Raw genomic sequence first — 12,465 nt, 5'->3', positions numbered from 1 at the left:
CTTTTTGCAAGCAATATTCCTAATATAATGAATTTTGAATATTATTTGCACTAATATAAGAATTTGTGTGTGCACTTTCCCCATATATATGCAATTTTGTATGCATTTTTTGCCTGGAGAACTCTACTGCAAAATTCAGAGAATGCAAATTTTGAAGGATAACTGAGATTGTCCAGGTTTGGCCAACAGAGCAAGCTGCAGTAAATCAAAAACAGAAGTAAAAGGTTCCACACTCCTTCTTGTGGCTGGAGCTCAGGAGTGGGGAACATGCAATCCAGGGTGAGGCTAGGCTCATTTTCATAAAGCTATCTTGACTGCTGGGCCTTCCCACAAGGGAAGAGGCAGATTGCATCAGACAGATCTAGGTGACATAAATTAGACGGAGTCAAATAGATCAGGTTGAATCAGCCAGGTCACAATAAGGCAGGACAGGTCAAGGCAAGCTAGTTCACTGGTGATTTAGTGCTGGCAGATTCAGGTGAGCAGCAATCAGGACTATGGATAGCTCCTAGTATGTTCGATTAGCTGAGCTGGAAAAATATGTTGTCTCAGCAAAGGGCTGCACTGAGGTAAACTGAAGCCTTAAAAAGGCTGGCAGAGCCTGGTCTTCCAGTGTCTCCAACTCTGCTGGATGGTGCTTGGAACTCTTATAAGACCCTTTGTTGTTCTGCAGTAGCACACTCCTGTATGACTGAGGGATATGAGAAGCTCCAGGAGGGTCGGAGATTGATGGGAGGACTACATCCTCAAGCCAGGAAGGTATAGATGAGGATGCCAAGGGCTCCCTCTGATGTGAGGTGACTCATGACCCATCTGAATCTGATACTTTCTCAGAGTAATGCTGACCCTCAGAAGCAGAAGATATTACAAACTCTAAACCATGGTTTTGCATTATGTCTGAACCAGCCTAATATATCACACCCTTTCACTCAATATACAGCACTCGAGGCAGCTGGAAACAACTTTAAAACAAGGAATCCAGAAGAAACAATACAAAAATATCAATAAAATAGTAATTTAAAAATGGAGATGAAGCAGATAAATCAACATAAAAAACAAGGGCTGCAGCCACTAAAATCTCAGCCTGATAAGCTAAACACCAGCCTGGATAAGTGTGTCTTGGTTAGTCAGTGGAAAATACAGAGAGAAGGGGCCAAATGAAGTTCCACAGCTTACAAGTGGTCACAGAGATTTCATTTCAACCAGCCCTGCCTTGACCACAGTCGAGATACAAAGAAGAGCTACCCGAACAGATCTGAGAGAGTAGGCAGGCAGATGTGGGAAGAAATGGTCCTTAAGAGATCCTGGGCCTAGGCCATTTAGGGCTTTAAAGATAATCACCAGCAGTTTGAATTGTGCTTGGGAAAAATAATAACCAGTACAACTGTTGTAAAATGAGTGTAATATGCTCTCACAAATAAGCACTCAGTAACACCCTACGTGCCTCTTTCTGCACCAATACAAGTTTCCAGAGACTCTTCAAAGGCAACCTTATGTAAAGTACATTTCAGTAATCCAATCTGGATGTAACTAAGCCAAGTGTCACAATGGCTAGCCAACCTTCCCAGGAATGAGTCCAGCTGGTGTACAAGCCAAAGTTAGGCCAGAGAACCCCTGATCTGGCACCCTCACCCAAGGGATGTTATGCCTGAACACTGTTCCTAAAGTCTCCAATCAATTCTAATGCCCTCAGCCTGCCAAGGGAAGATGGAGGGAGAATGCCTTGATCACCAGGGATTTCCATATGATCACAGATGTCATGTGCTGTTACTCTTATTTGCACCACCCCCATGCCTTGCAAAAAATTACTGGTGGTCGCCATTACACGAGCCATTCTGGAATTCCACTCACCCAAGCAAATCCCTTGTGGAGTGCATGCAGTTGCATAGTTGGGAAACCTCGATAGAACCTTCTCAAGTCAAACATATAAGTCAAATCCTTTTTAGCTCCAGCTGCCTTTGCATCACTCAAGGAGAACTGCTTGGAAGAACCTGAGAACTGAAATGCAAAGGCAGATATAGCCCAAGAAAATTTAAATGCCAGATGACTTGGCAGGGGATAGCAGTCTCTGTCAGGAAAATGCATCAGCAGGCTACGCTCCACCTTCCCCAACCTGGCGCCCTCCAGATTCTCTGGACTACAACTCCCATCATCCCCTGCACACATATGACCCATAGTTGAGGGTGATGGGAGCTGTAGTCCAAAATATCTGGAGGGCGCCAGGTCAGGGAATATTGTTATACTCTGTAAGAGAGAGAGAGAGAGAGAAATGGTAACTTACGTTGGCTCTTCAGACACTGTTCTGATCTCCTCCATTTCATGTGCCTGCTTGAACCACGGGACCCTCGCTTCAACTGGAGTTTTCTCTGGAAAAGGGAAATGCACAGGCATTGGATGAGACTACTGATTTATCCCATTTGTCAGAAACTCCATTGCTTGCACCAGGAACCACATTCTACCTGGGACTAATAAAGTGTCAGCCACACCACATTTATCTGTCAGGGATCCCAGGGTCCAGAACTCCGGAGTCTCTATTATTTGTGGGCTTCTCCAGGGCCTGCTGAAACCTGGAACCTGTTTCTTTTTAACTACCTGGGACTGTGATGCTCACTTGGTCATCAGAGTCATCTTCAGGCACAGAAAGGAATAAAGGGTGTATGCCCTTTGATTGGCAGGCAATATGAAGCCTCTGGATTGGCCAAGCCTGGCATATATACTAAGAGCTGATGTCAGTTGTTCCTGCATTTTTGTAAACTGCTCTGGAATCAATGTTGATAAACGGTGGCATTAAAAAAATACTTTAAATACGTGAATGAATGAATGAATGAATGAATGGAGCCTGGTCTTCTGCTCTTGCCCAGCCAACAGAACAGTACCATTGCCGGCTATACTTCAGTTTCCAGCTCAAAACCACAGACCCTGTATCAGGTATTGGCATTAGGGACCCCAGGCTAGGAAAACCTCATGGCAGTTTTTTTTCCAGGTTTGATTTTGCTCTGATACGTTTTCTACATTGTACTGTGGATTTGGAAATTAGTATTTGTAATATCAATACATGAGCCACGTTGTCTTTTTTCTTTCTTCATGGTGTACCCCCACAGCAGCGTTCCTCAACCTCGTACACTTCATATGTGTTGTGCTGCATCTTCCACCATTGGCCATGCTAGCTGGGGATGATGGGAATTGTAGCCTAACACATATGGAGGGTACCAGGCTGGGGAAGCATGGGCTACAGGGATTTCGAAGGTTTTTTTTTTTCTGAATTCTACACATGGTAAGCATCCAATAAAGAAAGGCTTTGTATGCCCAGACTACATGAGTCCGATGGCTGAGAGAGTCAAAGAGAATGATGAGAATAAAGAGGGGATGAATACAGAGAAGAGATTACCCACAGGAATACACACCTAAGAAATGATTTGGTTTTCCGCCTGTACAATGGTTAGATCCAAAGTTTCCTTTCCACTGATGAAAGGAATGGGGATGTCAGAGAAATTCGCAATGGAACCAAATGAGTTCGGATTTTCATGAATCTGACCTGTGGATTCCACAGCAAGTCCGGATTCCGCGGACTTGCAGACTGGCTTTCTAACTTTCCCAAATTTTGCACACATTTCATCACTGAAAAATATGCAAGATTAAAAGACCAGCCAAAAATGCACATTTCCCTCAAAGGCTAAAGTGTGAAACGCGCGGGAGGGAGGGGTTTAAGCATTTTCGCACGTGTGAATTTGCGCAATTGCACATTTGCACAAATGCGGATTTGTGCAAATCCAGAAACAAAAAAATCCAATTCTGTTGATGGGCAGATGACAAAAGGTGCCTGACACTCTGCAAAACACAGACGGAACAGATTTTACACAATCCTTACATCCCTAGGAAAGAGTCCTTCCATCAGTGGATGAAGTCTTTTTTTCTAAGGAAGTTGCCTTCCATCAGGTCCATTAGATTCAACCCTATTACCTTTCATCATTAGGGGCATTTCAGTTACCTTTGAGCTTGAAACAAGGGACTGGCACAATGCACTCTTCTTTGATGTGCAGCTTGAGTTGAGGATTGCAGCCACCCGTGTGCTGCCCACGGTGATCAATGCACAGCACCACTCGGTAACGTAATCCTCGGCCACATGTCACGGTGCACTATGGGAAACAATACAGCAATGCAAACAATTAGTGCTGTCAACCAGTTAATGAATTTTCAGTTGGTTAATCAATCCTCTGCCTTTCACTATTAACTGATTCAATCAAAGTGAATGTGCAGATATAGTTTACACTTCATTTTAAAATTGATCTCCTGCTTCAAAGTCTAAAACTGGATTCTCAAGGGTGGTTTACAAATCATTAAAATATGATAACTACAATATAAAGACAGAGTAAGAACAAGACACAAGCATATGAAACAAATTAACCAAGACCACTCCATATTACTCCTTGCAACAGCAGTAGTGGGGTGGAATGAATAAATCATAAAATTTGGCCTTGTTGGTGCTTTTGTGAGAGACTAAAATAAGCTTGAGATAAATTATAGTTTAATAAAGAAAAGCTAACACTGTTGGTCCATCTTCAATAGTTTGTTTTTCATTCCCTAACAGGAATGATGTACCAGGTGCCCAGCAGCCTCAAAAAATAAACAAGTGTTCCCTTGGCTCACAGCCCAAGTGAACGACCATCAACTCAATCTGCTGTTGCTTTGCTAGCTGGGACTGATCTGGGCTCCTCCTCCCCTCACATATTGGCCACTGGAACCAAATGTCCCACTGGCAAAAGAAGCAGCAGTGAATAAGCAAGCAAAGGAAACTGTCACTGTCACCATCTCCATCTGCCGTGGCTACTCCACCAAATGGATTGAGTCGTAGTAGGCTATTTAAAGACCAAGTAACCTTTCTAAAAAGTGTGGATGGAGAGGGAGTTCCAGATTTTAAAATATAATTATCATTATTTACTATGACTCCTACCACCACTGCCACCATTCTTTTAGTTGTGTCTTTGTGGTCTCAGAATTGGAAGAGGGTAGGTAAACTGGAGGAAGCAGTGTTCCCAACACAGGCATATATGATGCATTGCTTTCCTCTTCTAAACACTCATGAGTAGGGTCCCCAGATCCTTTTCCGCCACTGCTTTAATATTTTTGGAAGAGAAAAGGGGTCGGTGCTATACATACCTGACGGAATCTTGCTGTATGTGGACCAGAGTACAGCAACAGCACAAGCAGCAACTCCTTCATGCTGAAGACTGTAACTTCTATGCCACTCTTTTGCAAGTTTGCCCAGCATCTTGAACCCCAAATAATAGTGCAAAGCATTCTGCAGCTTGCACGAATGTTTGTTCTACACCAGTAACTTTTTAACAGGGGTGGGCAACTTGTGGCCCTCTAGATGCTGTTGAACCGCAACTCCCAACATCCCTCAGTATTAGCTATGCTGGCTAGAGCAGATTATAAGCTGCATGTAACCCAGGCACATACTCCCAACAGGCAAGTCACTATATATCCTGTGACTAATGACCCCGGTTCTTTGGCCTTACAGTATTTTTGTATATCTGAAAATTGAGGCATTTTTAACAGATTTCTTTGCCAGCTTACCTGTGACCACTCCAAAGCTACCCACTTAGGGCAATCGTACAGATTGCAAGCTTGCATGACCTTGGGTTTGGGGGCGTACATGCATTTCCACTCTTCTACTTGTAAGATCTCTCCATGCATAGTCTCCTCCACACACACAAAACTCCTCCTTTGAATTCCACCTCCACACGAAACTGAACATGCAGTCCATGGGTTGTGCTCCCAGCTGTGTGAGAAGGGGGGAAAACAACAACATGCATAAGTCCACCTTCTATCTGGGTTCTAGATGTAAACTATGATAAAAACATCGGACCAATTTTTTTTCTTGGTCATTGACACTATTGTCAGTAATAAGACCCATTAGGGACATAGGAACAAGGGAAGATAACTTTTACTATGTCAGACCCAGTATTGTCAACACTGACTGGCAGCAGCTCTCCAGGGTTTCAGGCAAGAGTTTTTCCAGCACTACCTGGAGATGCCAGGGATCGAGCTTGAAACCTTCTGCATGCAAAGCAGGTGCTCTACCACTGAGCCACGACCCCTCCCATTGTTGAATCCCAATACTGCCGTTTTATCTGAAGGTTATGTACCAATACCTGGGTTCTCACAAATCCATCACTTTAAAATCCTTATGGAAAACAGGATAATCCCCAGACTATTTTCTGTATGGCTCATAAATTCCTTCCTCAATCAAAACAGCCCCCAGAGCTCTCCAACTGTGTTCCCTTGTATAATGACCTCAAACCAGATTCACCTGCCTGGGGTCTCATAATCATAGCACCTATGGGTAAAGATTCTGGAGGGGAATTTCTCACACTGGGGAAGGAACACTGAAGACTTGGAATCCACAGGTCCTTCCAGACAAGGTTTTTATTGTGCAACTGCCGGCCTCAAACACAGCATTCAATGGGGGTCCAAATGTCTTCATCTTCTACTTGTAACCCTCCTGCGTTTTCCCAAGGAAACGTGTTTTTCCATGTTTTCTTCCATATCTTTTCTTACTCCAAAGCCCACCCACGCCTTCTTTAAAGGAGAGAAAGATGGAATAGCTGCACAGGGCCTTTTGATTAGCAAGGCTAGTGCTGTCTGTCAGGAAGCACTCCAGGACTGCTGATACAGAAGTCAGGGCCAGTGTCAAGGGTAGGCATGGCTGGGCACCTGCCGAGGGCCCACACCCAAGCAGGAGCCCATTGACAAAAGCCCCCTGGAGTTGCTCCTCCTCTTGCAACCTGCTTGTTTATCTGCCTCTCGCTCTGGCCAGGACAACAGTGGTGGTGAGAAAAGCAGTAGATGCCATTGCCTGCTTGCTCACAGGCTCTCTCCCTGTCAAGCAAGCAAGCGACAATGATGGTGAGAAGGTAGATGCATTGAAGGAGGAGGCCCTCTGAGGGTGCCTTTCCCAAGGGCCCTCAAAAACATGGAGCCGGAACTAACAGAATGTTTGAGTCAGGAATCTGAATTAATTGGGAATGTGGCTTCAGAAGCTACTCCAACGTTGTTGCTTGTCCATGAAAGACTGGACCATGCCATGGCAAGGCATTCAGGCCATCTCAAAGAAAATCAGATCACATTTTTGCTCAGAACCAAGAGGATCCCACATTTCCTAAACTTCTGTAGCATATTTGCTGAAATACTGGTATCTCAGGAACGGAACTGAAAGGGGCTCAGGGAATTGACTGGGGTGTGTGTTTTTTAAAAGAATGTTTAAAAATTGCATTAGTTTAGCTACATCATAATCCATTTTGTGAGGGCTGTTTGCCCCGAAAAGCAGGTTATAAATAGCTAAATAAATGCATACATCTGAGTCTGAATGTGCTGCTATTGAATAGTCTCAAATGGTGCTTATCACTGTTTCCAGCGGGGAAACTTTGGAGTGGGAGTGGGGAGATGAATAGCTGTAGGTAGTTTGTGAAATGATTTGAACTCCTCGCCCCAAATGGTCCGAATGGCCTTTCCAAGTTTTAAGAACATAGGAACATAGAACAGCCATGTTGGATCAGACCAAGGGTCCATCCAGTCCAGCATTCTGTTCACACAGTGGCCAGAATGCTGCCCATGGGAAACCCACAAGCAGGACATGAGTGCAACACCTACCCATGTTCCCCAGCAACTGTGGTACATAGGAATCCTGACTTGGATTCCTGCATTGAGCAGGGGGTTGGACTCGATGGTCTTGTAGGCCCCTTCCAACCCTACTATTCTATGATTCTATGAATCTAGGCATACTGCCTCTGGTACTGGAGGTAGAATATAGCCATCCAGACTAGTAGCCATTGATAGCCTTCTCCTCCAGAAATTTGTCTAACTCCCTTTTAAAACCATCCAAACTGGTGGCCATCTGGTGTTAGCAAATTCCATAGTTTAACTCTGCGCTGCATGAAGAAGTCCTTCCTTTTATCTGTCCTGAATCTCCCAACAATCAGCTCCATGGGATGACCCCATTGGGTCCTAGCATTATGAGAGAGGGAGAGAAATGTCTTCCCATCCACATTCTCCACACCATGCATAATTTGTACACCTCTATCGTGTCTCCCCTTACCCTCCTTTTGGTGTCTGGTAAGTCCTCCTTCTTTTATTCTTATTCTCTACAGGGAAATTCTCTTCTGACATTATTTCCTGTGGTTTCAGGAGTGGAGATATTTCCTGGGTAGAGGGATCACCAGCTCAAAAGTCTGAGATCCAGGTCACAACAATCCTTAGGCAAGGAGGTATGGAATTTCCTCTCAAAGGGGGTGAGACTAGCCCTCCACCACCACCACCCCCGCCCCGATGGGCAGTGAAAACATCCATATTGTGCCTGGCTTTTTAATGGGCTTTAATGTATCATCAAAGGTGTGTTTTTTAACAAAAAATCTGCTCCTTCTGATTTTTTTTAAGGGTCTTATTTTTAATTTTTGTTACGTAATGGTGTTTAGTTTCGTTTTGTGCAGTTATGTAAACTTAAGGGTGTATGGAACTCACCTCTGAGTCCACTGGGGGGTCGGTGGGGGGGGAGGCGATCCGTTCCTCCCCCCAGAATCCTCCCTGGCCAGCTCCGCTCTGCGGCGAGTCTGCACAGCCGCCGGCCGAGTCCGTCCGCTGCCAGTCTTCAGACGCAAATGGCATCCAGCGTAGCGGACACCATTTGTGTCCCTGCCTTTTGCCATGATAGGCTATGTAAATCTTTACGTAGCCTATCATGGCAAAAAGCAGGGACACAAATGGCATCCGCTACACCATTTGCGTCCCTGCTCTTTGCTGTGATAGGCTACGTAAATCTTTACATAGCCTATCACGGCAAAGAGCAGGGACACAAATGGCGTCCACTATGCCGGACACCATTTGCATCCGAAGACAGGCAGCAGCGGACGGGACAGACGGCAGCGGACGGATGGCAGCAGGTAGGATCCGGCCCACGTGGATTCACCCGGGTAGCGGAGGTGAGTCTTTTGTTCCGCTGCAGACTCCAGGGGGCCGGATTCTTAGAATCCAGCCTCACTGAATCCAGAATTCTCCGCCATCCCTATATAAACTGCTTTGAAAAAGTGGTGTGAAAATTCATGTATGAATGAACTAACGAACAGGAAAGTGTACATTTCCCTTTCTCCTTCTGTGAATTGTCGTTACACAGATCATGAATCTAATCTTTCACTGAGCACCAGCAGTGATTAGATTGATGGAAAACTAGATTCAAGTCACCACTCCTCTATGAAGTTCATTGAGTGGCCATGGGCTCAGCCTAAAACACAGGTGTTGAACCTTCACCCCATGGACTGCCCCACCTGGAATCCCAATCTGGCCCTTGGGTTTCCCCAGAAGGCCATGCCCCCTTCCCTTGACCCCCCTACCCCCCCACACACCTGATGGTGGTTTCCTGGCTTTTGTTCATTTTCCTCACCCCCCATTTTAAAACACTGAGCTGCCTCTCCTAAGGCTTAGTTACTAGCAGTCAGAGCTTTAAGCTGAAACATGCTGGTATTTTTGGCATTTGGGACCCCCCTCCAGGGCCGGCCCTCCCATTAGGCAGGGTGAAACAGTCTCTTCAAGTGGCAGATGCTGGGAGGCAGCAGCAAGCTGTTCAAGGAGAGAGCTCTGAGCCTTGCAGCCTACTCTACACCCGCTGTGTTAAGTTTGGTGGATAACATTGTCCCATAATTAGTGTTGAAGACAGACTCATCTGCTGGTCCAGTCAGCTTTTGTCCATGGAACGGGAGGAGGCATGCCTTTGCCTCAGGCAGCAAAACGTCTTGGGCCAGCCCTGCCTACCACTTTTGCCTTCGCTGCCTGCCCCTGGAATGCGACCCCCAAGAGTTTCTCCGAAACTGAATTCAGCCCACGGCCTGCACCCCTGACCGAAGAGTAGTTGTGGGGATGAAATGGGATAACGCTACTCTGAGCTGCTTGAAGGAACAGCAGGATACAAGAGTAGGTAATAAATAATATACAGAAACAGTGGCTTCCTGATCCATGTGTCTGCAATCCAAGAGATACTAGCACTACTATGGAAACATAACAAAATGCATGTTTTATTCCCAATTTGGAGATTCATCTACATGTTAACAAGAAAAGAAAAGACAATATAATGTGTGGCACAGCCCCTTTTTAATCAACATATTTTTCTGCTGGCAAATCAAAGCAAAAAACTAATATTTAACATTCCGGTCTATAACATTTTTTAAATATTACAATTGGTAATGGCTCAGAAAAATAAAGGCAAGCCAGTTACACCCACGACATGCGTTGAAATCAGCAAGAATATCCCACTTAAAGACCTTCGTCGGGAGTAACGGCGGTATTGTAAAGAAGTCAAACCCAGAGCAGATGGAGCAGAAACCTATAAATCCAAAGGGTAAATTTAAAAAACTGCTCCCAAAGATGCAGGAGGCAAGTTAAGAATGCTCCCTGCCTGAAATAATTCACGTAACTCTCCACTCAGAGTAAATTAATCACATTATACACAAACCAAATGTGAAACGTACTGTACGTCGAGTGTTGACATTTAAACCAAACTTACATGATCAAAACCAGGCAACACAGAACATATAGCTAATGATTTCTCCATCGCCCCTGATAAATGTGCTCATCTGCTACCCTCCTTTCATTAGCTTAACCCAAAGGAATGATCAATGTAATATATAACACACTAAAGGGTTACTAGTTTTACATCTAATCTATTGCATTGTAGGGACATAGGAAGCTGCCTTATACCAAGTCAGAACATTGGTCCATCTAGCTCAGTATTGTCGACACTGACTGGCAGTGGCTCTCCAGGGTTTCAGGCAGAGTTTTTCAGCCCTACCTGGGGATACCGGGAATTGAACTCAGGACCTTCTGCATGCAAAGCAGGTGCTCTACCACTGAGCCATGGCCCTTCCCCAAGCACGTATAGCAAGAACAAGCCTAAGAAAAAGTATTTTTACGTATTAACAAGAGCAAAACACATCCAAGTGCAATCAAAAGGGAGCTTTGGGGCAGAGCTACATATTACAAGTAGGGGTGATGGAGGAATCTGTCCAGGGGTGAAGTCAGCAGCTCAGCCCCCTGGACTCTGGCTTGCTTATCCAACTCAATCTGTATTAACTTGGGCCAGCTTGTGGATTTTGGGTGGTTTTTTCCCTTAAATCACCATTTACTCAAATTGCAAATGCAATTTGTGTAATTTACGCACGTTGTGGCAGTTATTTGCTTAATTTGTGCAAATTGTGGTCGTACTATGCTTAATTTTGCACAAATTGTGCCTGTAACTTGCATAAATGGCAACTGAAGGGGAAGGGAAACCTGAGAAAGCTCCTGGATTTCGGGAAAAAGCCCGCAGCTCAGCTCACAAATGCAAGCTGAGTTGGGAGCTCCAGGGAAATTTGGCAAGCCCCCAAAGAGCCGGATTTCCCCACAACAGCCACCTCTAGTTACAAGATGACACAGGGATGCTGCTGAAAATGGCCACCCTGGGTTGAGTGCTTCCCTACTATAGCATTCAGTATAACTTAAGCTATGACTTATGTCATTATGCTGTGCATTGCCCTGACCCCACCAATGATAGCAGCCACATATATGGATCAGAAATGGGGAAATCTGCATCAGGTACTTTTCAGTGTTGGTGGCTCAGTTGTGGAATGCTCTCCACAAGGAAACTTGGCTGTCATTAAGTTTGCTGTCCAGGTGAAGGTATTTTTATTTTCCCGGACTTTCAATATGTAATTTTATTTCTGCTGTTTCTTGTTTTGTTTCTAGGTGTTTTTTGTTTGCTTTACTTCTGGTGTGTATTTTTAATTGGTATTTGATGAAGATGATGATGATATACCACCCTTCATGATCAAATCACAGGGTGGTGTACAAAATTAAAACAACAATTAAAATCAAATACACACATAAAAACAAACAAAAAATCTACTAAACTAGAAATTAAAATCTGCAAATGCCTGGGTAAGCAGATGCATTTTCCACAGGAGCTAAAACATCATCAAGGATGATGCTTGTCACACTGCAGCAGGGGGAGAATTCCAAAAGTGTGGTGCCACAACAGAAAAGGCCCTCCCCCTAGAAATTATTCCACTGTATCCTTCTTGAAGCCACCCTGGTAGCTTCATCTGAAAGGTAATCTTGTAATCTTTTAAACCAGGGATTTGTGGTCGTTCCAGATGTTGTTGGACTGCAACTCCCATCAGCCTTAGCCAGCATTTTTGTGGTTGTATTTAGGTAAAAGTAAGTGCTGTACAGCCATAAATGGCATACAATAGGCCATTTATGGCTGTAACTTTCCTGCGATAAGCAAATGGCAGCTGCCATAAGAGTATGGCATTTTATAGGAAGCCAGAGAGCCACCTTGCGGGAACTCCTCCAGACCCAGAGCTGAGTGCGGTCGGTCCGGCGTGGAATTCAGCCTCATTTGAGTCCGCAGCAGATTTCTCCAGTATCCCTATGTCTAGA

General features: G+C 44.7%; 1 protein-coding gene across 1 annotated transcript in view; it reads right to left on the bottom strand.

Annotated features, from left to right (window-relative positions):
• Nucleotides 1–12,465, bottom strand: part of ADAMTSL3 (ADAMTS like 3) — a 415,333-nt gene that overhangs the window by 89,450 nt on the left and 313,418 nt on the right. The window contains exons 13-15 of the mRNA XM_084817237.1: nt 5,578–5,782; nt 3,989–4,136; nt 2,282–2,366 (exon numbers count right to left, since the gene is read on the bottom strand). Of these exons, the coding sequence (XP_084673363.1) occupies nt 2,282–2,366; nt 3,989–4,136; nt 5,578–5,782 (438 nt within the window). The remainder of the gene's footprint in view (nt 1–2,281; nt 2,367–3,988; nt 4,137–5,577; nt 5,783–12,465) is intronic.

The sequence above is a fragment of the Heloderma suspectum genome, chromosome 11 (genome assembly GCF_057233095.1).
Source record: "Heloderma suspectum isolate Gila_16-S chromosome 11, 16-S_ref, whole genome shotgun sequence".
In the NCBI taxonomy this organism is placed as follows: domain Eukaryota; kingdom Metazoa; phylum Chordata; class Lepidosauria; order Squamata; family Helodermatidae; genus Heloderma; species Heloderma suspectum.
This window is presented reverse-complemented; position numbering and strand designations above follow the sequence as displayed.